The sequence below is a fragment of the Chionomys nivalis genome, chromosome 1 (genome assembly GCF_950005125.1).
Source record: "Chionomys nivalis chromosome 1, mChiNiv1.1, whole genome shotgun sequence".
NCBI classification, from domain to species: Eukaryota; Metazoa; Chordata; class Mammalia; order Rodentia; family Cricetidae; genus Chionomys; species Chionomys nivalis.
Window position 1 is genome coordinate 51,147,616 of NC_080086.1, and position 17,303 is coordinate 51,164,918.

General features: G+C 47.4%; 1 protein-coding gene across 1 annotated transcript in view; it reads left to right on the forward strand.

The window, feature by feature from the left end:
- The first annotated feature begins 2,066 nt into the window (after nt 1-2,066).
- Nucleotides 2,067-17,303, forward strand: part of Eif4e3 (eukaryotic translation initiation factor 4E family member 3) — a 42,832-nt gene continuing 27,595 nt past the window's right edge. The window contains exons 1-2 of the mRNA XM_057790981.1: nt 2,067-2,265; nt 16,941-17,013. Coding sequence (XP_057646964.1) covers nt 2,141-2,265; nt 16,941-17,013 — 198 coding nt within the window. The 5' untranslated portion in view covers nt 2,067-2,140. The remainder of the gene's footprint in view (nt 2,266-16,940; nt 17,014-17,303) is intronic.

Genomic DNA, 17,303 nt, shown 5'->3' on the forward strand with positions numbered 1-17,303 from the left:
ACATTTAAAACTAGACCTTTCTGGCTGAGTGATTGTCACAGGGGGTGGGGAAGAACCAAACTGCGACAGTCTGGCTAGTTCCGATCATTAGAAAGCAGCCATCCTTCCTACTGACATCTTAGAATTTCATACAGATAAATGTCACTTAGTAAGTCTGAGTCCTCAGAGTCGGGAGCTATTTATATCTCACATGCATGAATATGTGCTTATCTTGTACGACTTGGCAACATGTATCAGATTTTTAAATGCAGGCAGCTGTCCCCATCCCCCGAACTCATTCTGAAGTAAGCCTGTACAGATGAGGTTGTGATTATGAAGATGCCCATGGTGAAGTGAACTTAGAAAAGAAAATGGCTAGCAAGTACATACTGTTGGAGGCTACGTCTTTACAATAAGTCCTGGTGACACCCTGGTGGTGGAGTAGATCTGTGTGTTTTGATATGGAAAAAGGTTCCGAGACATAATGTTGAATAAGAAAAGAAAGTGCAGCATTGATGTTAAATGCATATTCTTCTCTATAAAAAGACTGGGAGATACGGTTTATAAATTGAGATGTATGTTTGTATGCACAGATGTGTATTTTTCCAGAAGCTGTGAGCAGCAGTTTCCTCTGGGAGGCAGATTGATTGCCTTGGGAGGGAAAAAGACCTCTCTCTTCTACGACTTATGTTTACTCTCTAGACCTTTATTTTTCATTTAGACAGGCAGGAGAGCCTGGCGGTGGAAACCCTAAATTCTAGCGTCTCAACACACCTGTTTAAACCCCGGCTCTGCCATGTTCTAGTCATGTGACCTGGGGTTAACCTCCCTACTCTGTCTCACATCTATAAGATGGGTGGACGGTACCCTCCTCACCACGTTACTGAAGGGGTACACAAGCTCATAGGGTAGAGCTCTCAGAAAGGCTCTAACAATGCAGTGTATGTGCTCTTGTGAAAAGGTTAAAGGAAGATCAGGCAACAGATGCATCTGGTCGGGTGGATCCTAGTACCTCAGTGATGGAAGACTCAATCAGATAGTCACATTTTCAGAATCTTGCGCTACATGGAAGTTGCATTTCAAGAAGGGATCGCGAAGCACGCAACATGTTCTGTTGTCATTCGATCTTACCTTGGCGAGTTCATGGGGAAGACTGAGGTCCTGGGTTCAGGACAACCTGTCATGAACCTATAAAGCCCCCCTCCCATCATGTTCTCCCTCAAGCAGGACGCAAAATGAATGCTGTCAGGTAGAAAATGGCTGGGTGACCAACACCGTGTCCCCAGCTGTTGGAGGCCAGAAAGGTACTATCTCCAAATGTGTGTTAAAGAAGTTGTCCGGGGCTCCTAGCATGCCTCCAGGCCTTTGCCTTTCTCGTGGAGAGAGTAACAGAGGCCTAGGAGGAGCCTTGTTAGAAGGTTCCTCTTATTGTGAACTCAGGAGTCTGATGGCTACAGTGACTTCCTGGATTTTCACACGTGTAGGCTGTTGTGTACAGAACTGCAGCTTCTGCTCCCTTCCTCTGCCATGCTTGGAGGCAGACCTGAAGAACTTTGACCGACTCTGAGGAGAGGGAAGGAAGATAGCCCTGGTCCCTTAAACACACAGATAGGCAACTTTATTCTCACCACTACGTATGTAAAGCTTCAATACTCCACGGTCTCAGTGTTGCCAGATTCCATCTTTGTCTAATACCTTGTTTCTGCACTCTCAGACGTTGGAGCCTCTTTATCTGTTCGGTCATTGGTCCTCTCTCCATCTATCTGCCATTTCCAACTGTGCTTCCATCTGCCCTTCCATCCGTCCGTGCCTCCTCTAGCCATCTGCCAGCCTTCCCATCCATCCAGCCTTCAGATTGTTGGTATGTCAAGCCCGCTCTCCTTCCTCGTTCGCACTGTTGGACTCTGAGACTCTATCCGCGCTGATCCATTGACCAGACCTTCCATCTGCCCTTGGTCCCAGCTGTGCGGCCAGCCGGGTGACTGTTCTTCTGCCCTTCTCCCTCGGGTCCCCTGCTCGGCCCGGGCGGGCTGGCCTTTGTTGGGCTGGGGCACGGCCGAGGCCGGCCGGGGCGGGGCGGGGCGCGGGGCGGGGCGGGGCTGGCGCCGGGAGACTAGCAGGCTCTCGGGTCCTCGCGTCCGCGGCCTGGCCGGTGGAGAACATGGCGCTGCCCCCGGCCGCCGCGCCCCCCGGGGCTGGCGAGCCTCTCGGCCTGCCGCTGTCGGCTCTGCAGCCCGAGGCGGGCGGCGTCCCGCTGCACTCGCCCTGGACCTTCTGGCTGGACAGGTGAGGGCCGCGCCCCGCCGCTTTGTCTCGACCGCGTCCTCGCCCCACGCGCGCTGCTGCCGGGGGGGTCTCGCGCGGGCGCAGCCAGAGTTTCGCACGTCCCGGATAGTATCCAGCCAGCCTGGCCCAGAGTCGCGGCGGACCGGGAGAGGCTGCCCCGCGTGTCCCCCGGGGCGCTGGGCTTGCTGCGACCTTTGCGGCGACTGCAGTCAAAAGTCATGAGGGCCGGGCTGGGACCTCGCTGCGGGCACCTGCGCCTCTGGCCCAGGCAGGGGGTCTGGAGTGGGCAGGGGCTTCAGTGATTAAGGACAGGTTTGTGGGGGGACAGCTCAGGTACCCTAGCCTCCGAGAGGCCTCAGCGGCATCCCTGTCTAAAATAGAAACTTCTCTTACCATCCTGGGTCTCCATCCTGCCTTGTTTTTCTTAACAGTGTTCAACGCCATCGTGGTCTTCCAGCGTAAAAATAAGTTCTTCAAACTTATTTTCAGTTTGTTCCCAGTCCTTCATTGCTTGCCCTGAGCGAGATGCACAGAGCAGGGGCAGACTTTTAATGTATGCAGAGTCCCGCACCTAGTACTGTGCCTGAGTGGTGGTAGGATACCTCGTCTTGTTGCGTGGATAGATGCGTGGATATCCTGTCAGCTTAACACCTGTCATCTGTGTGAGTAATGATAGCTCAAGTTGTTTCCAAAAGTGTGTGGGAAGTTTTGGTAAAAACTGTGTCTACCATAGTTTCAGAGTTAGGAGGAAATGTATGTGACAGTTTCCGGAGAGACTTCGTCTTACAGTCTACACTGATATTTTTTTAATTAATTTTTTTTCAGCTTAGCACCAAATGTCAGCCAGTTTCTTTTTAACTGGTACTGCTGTTTTAAGTGAAGACATTTCTTTTCCTAATGGATTAACACCTACCTCAAAGAATTGACACCTAGAGCCAGTTTGTTTTCCTGGGACCCAGAAAAGTTGGGGGTGGGGGGGTGAGTCTCGTTTGCAAAACATTTTCACTTTCATTCTGAGATTCCAGCATTTTACTGTCATAACAAGAGTGACTTGGGGGTTTAGCAGTCACTAGCAAAGTGAAGTCATGTCTTTGTTTGCAAATGAGTGCTCTTACAGTGCAGTTGTTACCTGGGCCTGTGGTCCAAACTTCAGACTGGCTGACCAGGAGAAAGATGACCAGGATGGAGAGAACTCCATCTTCAGTAGATTTAGTCTACTTAGAGTGGCACATTTTAGGGCTAGTCTAAGGTATCAATGCTGTATTCCCAAATGTGCTATACAAAAACATCTAATGTCTTTTAACACAAGAATATGTAGGCTGGTGGTGTATCTTGGTGGTGGGGCACATGTGCATCACGAACCAGGCCCTGGGTTCAATTCCTAGCCCTGGGGCAGAGAGAGAATAGCCCTAAGAATAGGTAGCTCTAATAAAAGCACAAATTATGTCTTATATTGATTTGCACTTTCCCCCCTCTAAAAAGTCAATAAATGAAATGTGTTCTTTCTGTAGTGCCTGAACCTTTAATAGAGACGCCGCATTCATTTAGAAATTATAACTAGTTTCAACATTATGCCTAATCCGTCATCTCATAATTTTTATTGAACTTTATTTTACTTCTCTGAGACTCTATGTATTTATAGATGCTCCACTCACCCGCAGGCACACTCAGGGCTGTGAAAATCTCAAGTTCTAGAAGCTGGGATTTTCCCTCAGGGAAGTGACATTGTAGAGTGGGGTGAGAGGCCCGCAGGAAACCCAGCCTTCCCCCAGTCTGGAGATGCACAGCATCCAAAGGCCCTGCCACCTGGAGCTTTCTTCTGGCATCTACCTCCTAGCAATTCCCACCATCACCTCGCCCAGGCTCACCTAGCTGCACTCCATTGTTAAGGAAGTACGACTGTGGCAGTTGTCACACAGGGCTATTGTGAGCTATGTGTCAACTGATGGGGCAGAGGAGCTAGCTGGGCTGGTAAGATGCACGGGAGGTCCTGCATTCCCCTGCCGCTCCCCAGGCATAGTGGTGCAACCCTCACAAGTACTCATGCAGTGCTCATAGTCTGACAAGTACTCGTGCAGCACTGGGGAGGCAGAGACCATTGGATCACTAGTGCTCACTGGCCAGCCAGACTATCCTCACTTGGTTTATGCTCCAGCCTAGTGAGAGACCCTGTCTGGGAAAGTCCAAGGCAGACAGCATTACTGAGGAAGGACACCTGGCATTGACCCCTGGCCTCTATATGCATACACATGCATCACGGTCTGCAGGACACCTGATATGAATTCAGTATTAGGAAGCCAACATCCTACGTTCATTTCCTCACTAGGCAAATTGGAGGACCCTTCAGAAGTTATATGCATGAAGTCCTTACTTGGTTGAAAACCAGTGGGCTATGTGACTAAAGATGTAAGTATGTGGGCCAGGACACCCAATGAAGAGACTTCTTGCCCTTCAGTGGGTGTTTAGATCCTCTGTCCCCTCTGTTCTTGCCTTCACTCCCACTAGTGTCTGTGTTTCCTGGCCATTGTATGGCGACCTCCTTCCTTGTGTTTCTCACAGGACCCGACCCTCGGGCCTGTCCTGCGCAGGGAGGGTTGCCACCCAGGCTCGAGGCAGGCTTGCAGCTCCTGCTGGGGCAGATGACAGAACACCACAGATAGAGCCTGCAACCCGTCTCCACTTCCCATGCACCATGCCACCTTCTCAACTGCTCGCACAGCCGTCCCCTGGGGTCCTCTGAGCGTAGATATGAGCAGTTAACAGTTAATGCCATCTCTGTCCTTCCAACTTCTCAGCCCCCGAATCCTGGAGGCGCTCTCACCATCCTTGCCCAGCATAGAAACTGAAGAGTAACTGGGAGACTACGCTCTTCAGCTCCCACTGAGCACTCTTACTGCCCGGCTGCCCTCCCTCCTGCCTCTGCCCTGCACTCCTTGGCTGCCTCGCTCTTTCTCTGATATCCCAAGCATGGGCCTTTGCCAGTGTTGCTGCTGTCCTGCTGCTGTCGCTGACTGGACTACCTTCCCAAGTCTGCTCTTGGTGTCCTTCCAGTTTCTGCTCCTGTGTCACCTTCTGGGTGAAACCTTCCCTGACCACTGATGTGGAAGGGCACACATGCCTCCCCATGTGTGTCCCTGGTGTGTTACATTTTGTCTTTATAATCTTCACCACTGGCTGGTCTCTCTCTAGAATGTGAGCCTATGAGGGCATAGCTCTGATTCTGTCGCTCACTTCTTGGCTTCTAGACCTGGCGTAGTGTTCACGGTGGCATCGAATTCTTACCACAGCAACTGTGCTTTCCTAGGGTGGCTCATTGCACTCTTTCACGTCTGTCTCTAACCCTTAGTTATCTTTTCAAGTCTGGACACGTACAGCCAAGAACCAGGAGGTCCACAGTCTGGATGCTCTCTTGATTACTCCAAATGGAGCTGATTTCTCTCCAGCGGCTTCCTCCTCTGCTCCCCTGTATTGCTTCACATCCCCATACTACTATCGGCATCTCAGTGTTGTCTTCTGTCTGGTCCTTAAATCTTTTTTTATAAGTACCCTGTTCTATCCATAGCTATAATTTTGTAGTCTTAATGACCCTTAGCAAACTTACTAAAGTCTAAGACATCACCCCTCACTCACTCTTTCTGCTGGCCCTGGTAATCTGTAGCTCCTGCCTAACCCTCTGGAGTGCTGGAATTTCAGGCATGAGCCACCACACCTGGCTTTATACATGAGCCAGATTTGAAAAAAAAATTACATGTTTTTAAGAAAAATCTTACTTACAGGTTATGGTACCAATTTGTGTTTTGCTGTTTTAAGTTCAAAACTCTCCTTTTGGCCTGGCCATCACCTTCTCCAATTCCAAAGTACTGCCATTTATTTCCCCCGCCTCCCAGTAACAGCAAACTTCTGGTGCTTGTCTTGCTAGGGACTTCACTGCTAATGACCTTTGTCTCTTAGGTTCCAGCTGTTTGGGATGCAGGATGACTCCTGGTCTACCTAGAGGTCCTGGCTGACACAGTGTTCCTGAGTCATGGTGCTTACAGATTCTGTTACTCTTTGTTTCCTCCACAGCATTTCTTTCTAGGCAAGCATCTTATTATGGTTAGTTTATCTTTTGTCTCTTATTCTTGATGGTGATATGCTAATATCTTCAGGTCTGTGACCAAAGGGAGTGCCTGGGACATAGCAGGTGTTGTATATTTGTGGACTTATTGTTGTTGCTTTATTATTATTGCCGCTGTTGCTGTTGTTGTGTATATGAGCCTTTTACTTAATACATGTATGTCTGTAGAACACATGCGTGTCTGGTGCCCACAGAGGCCACAAGAGGTTAAAGCTGCAATGTGAGTGCTGGGACTTGAACCCAGGACCTCTGGAAGAACAGCCATTACTCTTAACTACTGAGCAGTCTCTTCAGCCCTGAGCTTCTGTTTTGATCACAAACATGAACCATTATCTACATCTACCACCCTGTCCAGCTTAGCTGCACCAAATTTGTGTGTCTAAAGGTAGAATCCTCTCACTCACATCAGAATCCCCAGCCTGGGCTGTTAAAATATTAGTTTCCACCCTGCCCAGGACCACTCAGTACGACCTCTAGGTACATAAGATGATGAACTTGTCACAAATGGTCCCTGTTTCTAAACTGGAATGTCACTTCTCTATGCATTGATTCTCTGAACTGAACACATTGAAGGGAATCACTGATAGATGAGAATGAAGCCATGGCCACAGTGTGGCCGTCCCCCTAGTGGGCCACCTCACATGCCACCTACATCGGGAGCATGAGTGAGTGTTCAGGAGGATGGCATTCTAAGGAACCTGCCTTAGAGTGTGTGACGCGTCCTGATGCCTTCTCATGGTGTGGACCATCACCATGAATCTGACACACGGAGGTGGTGCCAGGCTTGAAAAGGAGACCCCCACATAATCTCTCTTCATTGAGTGACTTGTATGGATGAGGTCAGGAGAGGACACAGGAAGAGAGTGACTCACATTGAGTTACTCCTCCTTTCCCCTTCTTGTTCTTATATCTCCACAGACTCTCTGAGTGGCTGTGGGTTTTATTTTTGTAGAAGGTTTTGGTATTGATCTGTCTGGCAGTCAATGTCTTTCCCTAGGGGATGCATGGCTTCTCCACATGTGGACAAGTGGATACTTCTTGCATAATAGCCCAGAGCCTTCAATATGAGCTTCATCCTCACTTTGAAAAGTTACTCATCCTTGGCTGGTAGTGACGGTTCATTAAAAAAACAAAAACAAACAAACAAACAAAAAAACCTGTCTTCCCACTTTGCATATTCTAGATGCTATTGACTTATTCTTAAACCCGAGGCAGCGGGCAAGAGTAGCGATGCTGCGTGAAGATGTCTCAGGAGTCAGTCAGTCCTAGCGGGGTCCGTGAACTTGTATTGTCTGCACCTGACTTCTGGCCTCAAAGGATTAATTGTAAGTCGAGATGAAAAGATCCCCATGGCTACTGTAGAACAGGAGTGACAGCATTTGGAGGAAAGGAGAAATCAAAGCCAGATAAACATGTAGAATGCTGGGCTTGCGTGGACAGTTTCAGCAGATGCATTGCTGTCAACAAGCTCAGCCCCTTTTTATGTGTGACTCTCAAACAGAAAACTGATGTAGCCGCAAGCCACAGATCTATCTAAAAGTGATTACAATGAATTCATCTTTAATGGGGTGAATGATGTACGAGGGGCGTACTTAATCATGGTGCTGGGCCTGGGTGTGTTTTCTGACAGCTGAGCCTGATGTTGATGGAAATTGCTTGGGAAGGGTGGATTTCGGCGGCGCGCCCCGGCTTTGAAGCCTTCCCCCTTCAGATTTGTTCTAAAATGAAATAATCTCCTGCAGGACGTGGAATATTGTCATCAGCCATGTTTTTCACCAAGTGTATGTGCAGTGGGCATATAATTGGAGACATCGTACTATACAAAGCTCTAAACTGTCTTTCCCTGTCTTAGCCTGTTAATATGACATACATAGTACTCCTGTATGTTAAACAGTGACCCAAGTGCTGTATTAAGTGGGAAATCCTCATGATACTGCATTCGATGTCCCAGTGACATCTTACAGATGAAAATGCCGAGGTCCAGAGACGTGTCCTGCCCGAGGTCACGTAGCAGTGCAGGAGAGACACGGGACTGGAATAGAGTACTGGGTGGCCACTGGTGATGTGAGCCCCTGACCACTGATCCCTGGGAACAGGACTTCATTCCCTCATGTCTCCTGTCATGCAATGGCATGGGTTTAGAGGTAATTTCTTAATTTCAGCCATTTAACTTCAAAGATGGGGAAACTGAGGCCTGCTGTCATGGGAGATAATTAAGCCAAGGACCCCCTGCATTAACATTTGCAGAGATAGCTGGAGGCTAATTCATTGGATAAAACAATTGCTGTACAAGCATGAGGCCCTGAGTTTGAATCTCCAGAACTCACTTCATGCCAGCCATAAGAACATGTCTCTGTGATCCAGGTGCTCACATGGGGAGCTAGGAGACCGGCAGAGACAGAAGAATCCCCAGAAACTTTCAGGCCAGCTAGCTTCAGAGTGGGACGCAAAGCCCAAACAGATACCAACATGTAACCATCTCACATTTGAATCTGTACTCATCTCATGCATGTCACAGGCATACGTGCACACACATACACACGGGGGGGCGGTTAATGCAGAGAATAAAGAGAACCGAGTCTGAAACCCCACCCACATCTAAGCTCCCAGACAGGACCATCCTTCATAATCATTGACCTCGTTGCCTTGGTGATGTCTTTGGGTGGTGCTGAGGACTCTGTAAGTGATTTTTACATTTTGCTCATGACGCTGCTACTCACTCAACTTTATTACCATACAATGTGTTTGAATCTTTTGTGATGGTTTATTCAGATGATAATGGCCAGCATGACTTGAAAGGAGTATTGGAAACCCCAGTGACTTAGCATGTCTGGGACCTAGACTGTACCTACCTCTAACAAGCTCCCTGGAACTGCTGCTTGTGGACTCAGGTCACCAAGGTGCATGTAGAGTATGGGAAACCTTGGCGGCACATTTGCCTTGTGGGACGCTTCACTGAGTATCTAGATGGCTGAGAAGTGGCGCCAAGGCCATGGGTAAGTCAGTAGGAACTGGCTCCAAGCTCCACCTGCTGTGGCCATATCTTTAAAGGTGCACTGTAGCTCTATTCCAGTTGGTCTTAATAATAAAAACCCGGAGTCAGAAATTGGGGTAAATGCTAAAAGATCAGAGAAGTAAAGGAGCCAGCCATTAAAGAGACCTTTTACCTCTTCCGAATCCTTAAACCAAAATGGGCAAGATCCTAGCTCTACAAATCCTCAGACTGAATGCACTGAACCCTGTCTCTGGCCAGCCATTTCACTCCTGTCTCCACTTCCCTAGTGCTAGCATAAAAGGTGTGAGCTCTGTTCCTCTTTTAGACTGATTCAATCTCTGTAGCCCAGGGTGGCCTTGTACTCACAGAGATCTGTCTGCCTCTGTCTCCTGAGTGCAGAGATTAAAAGTGTATGCCACCACTGGCTGGCCTCTATGGCTAACTAGTGTGACTGGCTCTGCACTCCGATCTTCAGAAAAGCTTTACTTGTTACAGCACAAAGTATCACCACAGTGCACCTTCACGGAGAGTTTTCGTTTGGGATGTCCAGGTCAGGAATGCAAGATGTGGCAGCTGGGCCCGTGCTGATGCAAGGTGGCTTCTTCAAGACTCAAGATGTCAGCCAGCTGTGGCTTAAGTCTCAGTTCGGCCACTGCCAGCTGTGTGTCATTTAGTGAGCTCCTTTACCAGCCCAGCCTTAGTGATCTTATCTGCAAAGTGGAGGCGGAGCGTGACGTGCATGTACAGAAGACATGTCATCTCCTCAGTGACTGGCACATGTAACTCGTAAAGAAATAAAGAGGACAACACGATTTCAGACATTGGAGATGTCAGTGAGGAGAGCGTATTCTTGTGAAGAGTCCCAGGCATCTGTTTTAGTGAGTAAATGTGGTTTGTAAGTAGCTTATTAAAATCTTGTGTGCCAGTGGTGCTCTGGTGCCTGGGACCCATTTAAGTAGAACAGCTGATCCAGTATTACTGAGTTCCCTGCATCTTCCTGACACCAAGTGAAAAAAGGCTTTCACCAGTTTTATAAAACACAATCTTAAGATCCCTCTGTGTTATCCTGCTAAATCAGAGACACAGGAGTAATAGAAAAAGGGAGCTTGAAATTTGGTCTTAAGTAACACAAACAGCTCTCTGACATCTTCACATTAATCATTGACTTGGCAGGCCCCAGGTCCCTTCTGCCTTAACCAGTAGTTTCTTAATTAACTAAGTTCACAAGGGGACAGCTATGGCTGCAGCCTAAGACTGGGAGAGTCTGGTGGGTGTCCTCACTGCCGGCGGACACAAGAGGCTCTCCGCTATTTGTGTGGCCTTTTTCCTGTTTTTTCTTGGTATATCTGAACGGGTGACTTTCTCATCATGTCTGTCTCCATCTCTTCAGAGGGTGACATCGGTTAACTACTGCTGATTAGATGCATTTTAGACACACTGTGTAAGAGACTTCCACCAGCACTAACTCGTGTATGCAGGCAGAAAAGCAGTAGGTACAGGCTATTTCTAGAGGGGAAAAGTGGAGGATGAGGCTAGTGGCAGAACTGGGCTCGACCTGGGAGCTGTTGATTATGGGGGGTAATTAGTCTCTATAATTTTCCTCTCTGGGCCTTTGTTGGGCGTGTTGTCTTCCTCCTATGCCCGTCCCTTAGCAATGATCTAGAATGTTCTTCCCCCAAAGCTATGCTACTTGTATTGCCAGGCATCGATCTGTACGTTGGCTGCTTCAGTGCAGCAAAGGACGGAGAATAGGCAGGAGTAGTTATGTAGGAGGAGCGAGGGATTTGCCACAACACCTGCTCTGTGGGTCGCCATGCTGACAGTGATGTCTCAGTCTCTATTGAGAAATAGTGTCGTCCTAGGAGGAAGTCAAGAAGGCTGTGGCTTTAGAGACAGCAGATGAAGAATCCAGATCTGCTGCTTCAAAACGAGCATGCAGAATCTGTTTTCTGCTTCGTAAGTGTAGGTCGTGATGCCAATCTAGCAGTATTGCGTTACGAATCAGTGCTCATACATGATCAATAAAGGGGGCTGGGATTGCATCACAACTGTTACATAGGGCAAACAGATAGAACTTGGATAGAACAATTCAAAACGTGGAGTCCGATTCCAAGGGCATTATCTCTCTATCCTGTAGATTCCAGAGAACTGGAATACAGGCCTGATCTTAGGTTGTGTGATGACCCACATCTGTGGTCTGCTGGGAATGACCACTGTTGACAACCGTACTCCCTTGTCAGGTTTCTTTCCCCTCTTCTCTCCTGGGAAAATAAAACAGGTCTCTACTTTGTTCCTGTGCTTCCAGGAACTTGGGGATTCAGGATGGGGGATTCAGAAAACAGAGGTGCCATATGTAAAACATATTTGCCACGGGACAAGGGCTTTGCCTAGAATGATCATCCCTGTCCTCAGCTCCAAAAGAGGTAGTAATGAATCTTTGTAGTGTGATTAAATCTTAAATTCTCCAAGACTCTTCCATATCTACATCAGGCCTTTCTACACTATGTATTTTGAGCCAGAAACTTCTAGATTGTGGGGCATTGTGTCTTGTGCATTATGGGAGGTTCACCTGTTTATTTATAGCAACACAAAATGCCTCCCAGTGTTGCCGTTGATCATCTGGGTCACTGCTGTTCCAGATGAACACCCTAGTCTGCAGGCAGAGGGCTTCGATTAGTAGTATTATAGTATTCTGTATAGAGAAAGGGATCGTTGATATTGGTAGATAAAAGGTACAATAAAGATGGATGTTGCATATGTGGTTGGTTTGGGTAAGAATGTCTTATTTGAAAGCTAATATACATCTTTGCCCTTCAGTTGCTTATGTGGCAGTAGCCTAACTCAGTCTGCATTGACAAACGGAACAGTGCTGAGGATGTAACCCAGTTGCCGAGTATGTGTGAGGCTCTGGGTTCAGTCCTCAGTAATGAAGGGGAAAAAAGCAGTCACAATAGATGACAGCAGATGAGACACCTTGAATCAGCAAATCCAGTGCACGTTGACCTGCTTACAAGGCAGGTCACTTGAAAACCTTGGCTGCTTTGCCCTTCTAAAATGGGCTCTGTGACTGTGGCTCAATCTTGCTTGTTAAGGAAGCCTTAGGTTCAAAGGTGAGGTTGAGACACAGCAGTTGTTTTAGTGACTGTTGGGAGCAAGTTTGGTGACTAGAACAGCAAACCTGCACTGACCAACCGAGCTAACCCAGCCCTGACAGTGCTGTTGTATTAGTATGCAAGACAGATACTTAGAAAACCACCCAGCAGCTAGATGAGACCCATCAGATGAGAACCACACGTTCCTTCGTGAAGTAACTGGGAACCTGACTGTCTGCTTTACAGTTGCTGAGGTCAAACACCATGATCAAGTGTAACCTGGGGGAGAAGGGGTTTATTTTTTGCTTAGGGTTCCTGGGAAGCTAGAGTCCATCACAGCAGGGAAAGGCATTACATGGCCACAGGAGTAAAAAGCTTGCCGATCCCATTCCATCTGCACACAGGGAACAGAGAGAACAGGAAGATGGACAAGGCAATAAGCTTTCTAAGCCCACCCCCAGTGATGTGCTTCTATCCAGCAAGGATCTACCTCCTCAAGGTCCCCTCACCCCACCCCCAAAGAGTGCCACCAGTTAGGTACATTTCTTCAAACAGGGATAGTTTTCATTGTAACTACCACACTGAGTTCCTGTGGAGCCTGACATGTCCTCCTAGCCCTGATGCATTGGTATGTAGCTGTTAGCCTATCAGAGGATGGCTATGGCCATGGATGTTCCTGTTGAGTGTCATGAGGACCTTTCCTACCCCGCTTCGTGGGAAAGACTGCTTTAAACCATGTCTTCTAATTCACACAGACATACTTTTGAATTAAAAATAAGATTAAGCAAAAGTAATGGCCGTGTTGAGAACACACCGAGATCCCTTAGGAAATGACGCTGAATAGGGCCGAGGGGCTGGCTCAGAGGCTAAAGCGCTTGCTGTGCACCATGAGGATCTGAGCTTAGATCTTCAACACCCGTGTGAACGCCAGGCACAGTGTGCTTGTAAGCCCTGCTGCTAACCCCCCACCAGCACTGGGGAACTGAGACAGGAGAACTCTGGAGATTTGCTGACCACCTAATGTAGCCCCAACAGCAATCTCCAAGTTCAGTGAAGGACCCTGTTTCAGAAAAATAAATAAAGAAAAGTGGAGAAATATAGAGGAAGACATCTGACATCAACTTCTGACCTCTATGCGTGCACATATGGGTGAGCGTAGCACATGCGTGCACACACACATATCACACATGCAAACAGAAAAAAGGTAGCTTTTTGTTTTCTTTTAGAAATGCATGTGTGGGTGAGAGTTAGTGCTTGCTATACAGGCGTGAGGAGTTGGGTGCTGGTCCAGGTGTGCCAACCCAGTACAGCACACTGAACACAGGAGGATCCCAGACACTTGCTGATCAGCCAGCCTAGTCAGTTTATGAACTCCAGGTTTAGTGAGAGACCCTGCCTTCAAAACTACGGTGGAGGGTGATTCATGGAGATACCCTGGTACACCCATGCACACACAGTGTATACACTGAAAAGGAATTGTGGAGCTAGGTGCAGCTCAGTTGTAGAGCACATGTTTGGCATGTATGAAACCCAGGCTTTGTAATTGCTGTGATGTGACCTGGCAGCTCTGTGATGTGGGATGAGGAGCAGCCATCAGAAGCACATCACCTGGTTTTGTTAAATGTTTGCATCCTTGGGATAGTTGCCATGCCTCCCTGAGCCCCAGAGTGCTCACCGTAAGCACCACTGTAAGCTATAGGGCCCCCGCAGGACTGAATCACTCAGCAGCAGGAGTCACCTCACACTGGCTGCCCACCCTGCTGTCTCCCACTGGTGAGTACAGCCTAATTGCCTCCTTCCAGATGCTTCTCCTGAGCTCTGGAAACTCAGCATCTTCTGCTTGGACAGAGAAACAGAGACCTTAAGTGACTTGTATAATTGTCTCTTTTCCCGGAGTATCAAGAGGAGACCAGACTAGAAACAAGGATTGTAAAAGAGCCCCAGAGACCAACAGTGACTTTTGAAAGTTAAATGGTAGCTACCACCTGCATGTTTGATTTGTACAATTTGACATGATAATGTCCGAAGTGAATACTCACATAATATTCTAAGCTATTTTAAATTGAAGAGTAGCTTTGAAAACCAGTGAGAATTTCAAGCATATAATTTTATTCTGCAGAGTAAAAAGCTGTAGAATTCATTCCCTACCTTAGGCTCTCACCTGCTCGCTTCCTAAGTGCAACTCTGGAAGGAGTCCTGTCTAACGTGCTTGTAGGATCTGGGAATAAATTTGCTGGATGTACTTGAGAGAGCAGTCATCCAGGCTGCACAAAGAAAGAAAACCTAGTTGGATTAAGTGCCAGTTGATTTTCATATAAAAGCAATAGACTTTCAAATAGTCCATGCCTGGCAAAAAAAAAAAAAAGACTTTGAGTTCTTTCAGTTTTTTTTCCCTTAATGTCTTTGTAATCTGTGGGTGCAATAACCTGCTTTATGTAGCATATTTATCTTTGTCCAAGTAGATGCTGTAGTGACCACAGTCCAGACCATCCATGCTGCCTGGTGGGTTTCTTTGAGGTCCAGGCCACTGCTGTTCTCACCAGTGTGCTGGTCCCTGTGTGTTCATTGTCCCCATTTACTCAGGTCAGCTTAGGTGACACCTGATACAAAAAGGCAATTATGTTTGTGGTAGTGGTTTTGCTTTTCTTTCTTTTTCTTAAGTTTTTCAAGACAGGGTTTCTATGTGTAGTCCTGGTTGTCCTATAACTCACTCTGTAGACCAGACTGGCCTTGAACTCACAAAGATCTGCCTGCATCTGCTGCCCAAGTGCTGGGATTAAAGGTGTGCACCACCGCAGCTGGGCTCGTGGTTTTACTTTGTAAAAAATAAAGTCATAAAATTTGCAGTTAGGAAATAATTATACACTCATGACTTGATTATTAGAATTTACCTGCCTCATGGGTAATAAGACATCCTTGCCCCTAAACTAGTTCATAGTTGCTTCATTACTGACCTCTAGACAAGGGAGCTATGTTCAAAAATGCATTTTAATGTTTTGATTTGTGTGTGTATGTGTGTGTTGTATCTATGTGTATACCATTGTGCAAGCCCACATGTGCATGTGTGAAGGCCAGAGGTTGATGTATATCTTCCTCTGTTGCTCTCTACCTTATGTTTTGAGATAGGGTGGTCTCTCACTGAGCCTGGGGTTTGCCATTTCAGCAAGATGACTGACCATCAAGCCCTTGGGATCCACTTGTCCCCGCTCTCCCAGTACCAGAGTTACAGATGTCTGTCACCGCCACTGGCTTTCACATGGATGCTGAAGGTCTGGACTCTGGTCCTCATATTTACAGGGCAAGCACTTCCCCTCTGAGCCATTGCCCTCAGCTCTGAAGTTTTCATTGGTCCCTTATGGTCCAGAATGTGGGCAATGGAGCCCTGGCCCCAGGGTCTTTGCCATCTCATCACCTCTGCATCATAGCTGCTGTGGACCTTCTCTACATCTCTAGGATACGGCACATAACAAGTCTCTGGAAAGCATCCCACATTGACGACCCCTGGGACTGTATCTCTTAGGATCATTACTAGGGTCAGTGCCTGGTGAAGGGTGTTCTTTTATAGATTCCAGATCCTATTATGTCAATTGTGAGCAGAGTGTTTCCCCTTTTGTAGCCCTTGATTCCTCACCCACAGCCAGACACGGGCTTTTGAGCATTGTTTGTGTGCTGAAGTAGCATCTTGGCCCTGATGCTGACAAGGATCCCAGTGCCTTTGAGCACAAACTGCTAAATCAGCAGGAAGAAAGAGAAACAGTAGTGCTAACAGAACGTCTGACTGCATAAAGATAGGCACACCCCAATCCAGGAACTGTACTGGAAGGCCAGTCTAAGTGCATGTTTTTTCTCCCAGAGTATAAACCTGTAGTGTGTTGCCATCTAGTGGAACATATAGAAACTAGAGATTAATGTATTATGGCCATACAGTTCACAAGAGCTACTTGCATGAGCTCAAGGGAAACTACTGAGTGTTTGGTTTTATTTTAGGCAAGAAATTCAGGGATGAGGCCAAGGCTGATTGTTCATAGTATTCTCTAAAATAACTGAACAGTCCTCTGTTTCCTAGGGGTGTGTGGGTATTTACGACCAGGGGGTTATAGGGTTTTAAACCAATCACCCAGAAGAAAAGGATGCATTCTCATTGCCATTGGCAAAGCAGACAGTTTTTTTATCTGAAGTCCTGAACAATGCCTTCATGGTCATAGGATATTTTCATACCTTTTACTATGTGGTTTAAAAGTGTCCGGTACCTTTCTTAATTTTTTTCACAGAATAAAAATCCTATTAGGAGAAGAAGCAAACACATGCCTTCACAACAACAACAACAAAGTTTTAATTCTAGCCGGCATCTTCAGATGTCCTGTTTGGAGGCTTTAGATGTGTGGGATGCAAACCTGTGCGGCTATATTGGGGCATGTCTTCTGATCACTAACTGGATTTGTTTGCATCTCTGTTGTTTTGCTGGCGTTAGGTCACTCCCTGGTGCCACAGCAGCTGAGTGTGCCTCGAATCTGAAGAAACTCTACACTGTGCAAACAGTACAGGTGAGAGGGGAAAGGGACATCCTGGCTCACTCGGGGGTATAGGACTCCATCACCTACCATGAAATTTCCTACTGCTTTGGCAGCCCTTGCTCAGAGCTCCACCCTGGAGTTGTCCTTTAGGTCTGTCTTCATGGCAACTGTTTCTCTATCTACCCCAGAGGCAGGCTTTCTCTAACCCTAACTGAAACTCTGTCACTGAAATCTTTTAACGATGCGCAGAGAGGCAGATAAGAGTGAAGGTTTTAGAAGGCCTTCATCCTTGCGCCTTGTAAACGTCTAGGTGTCAACCG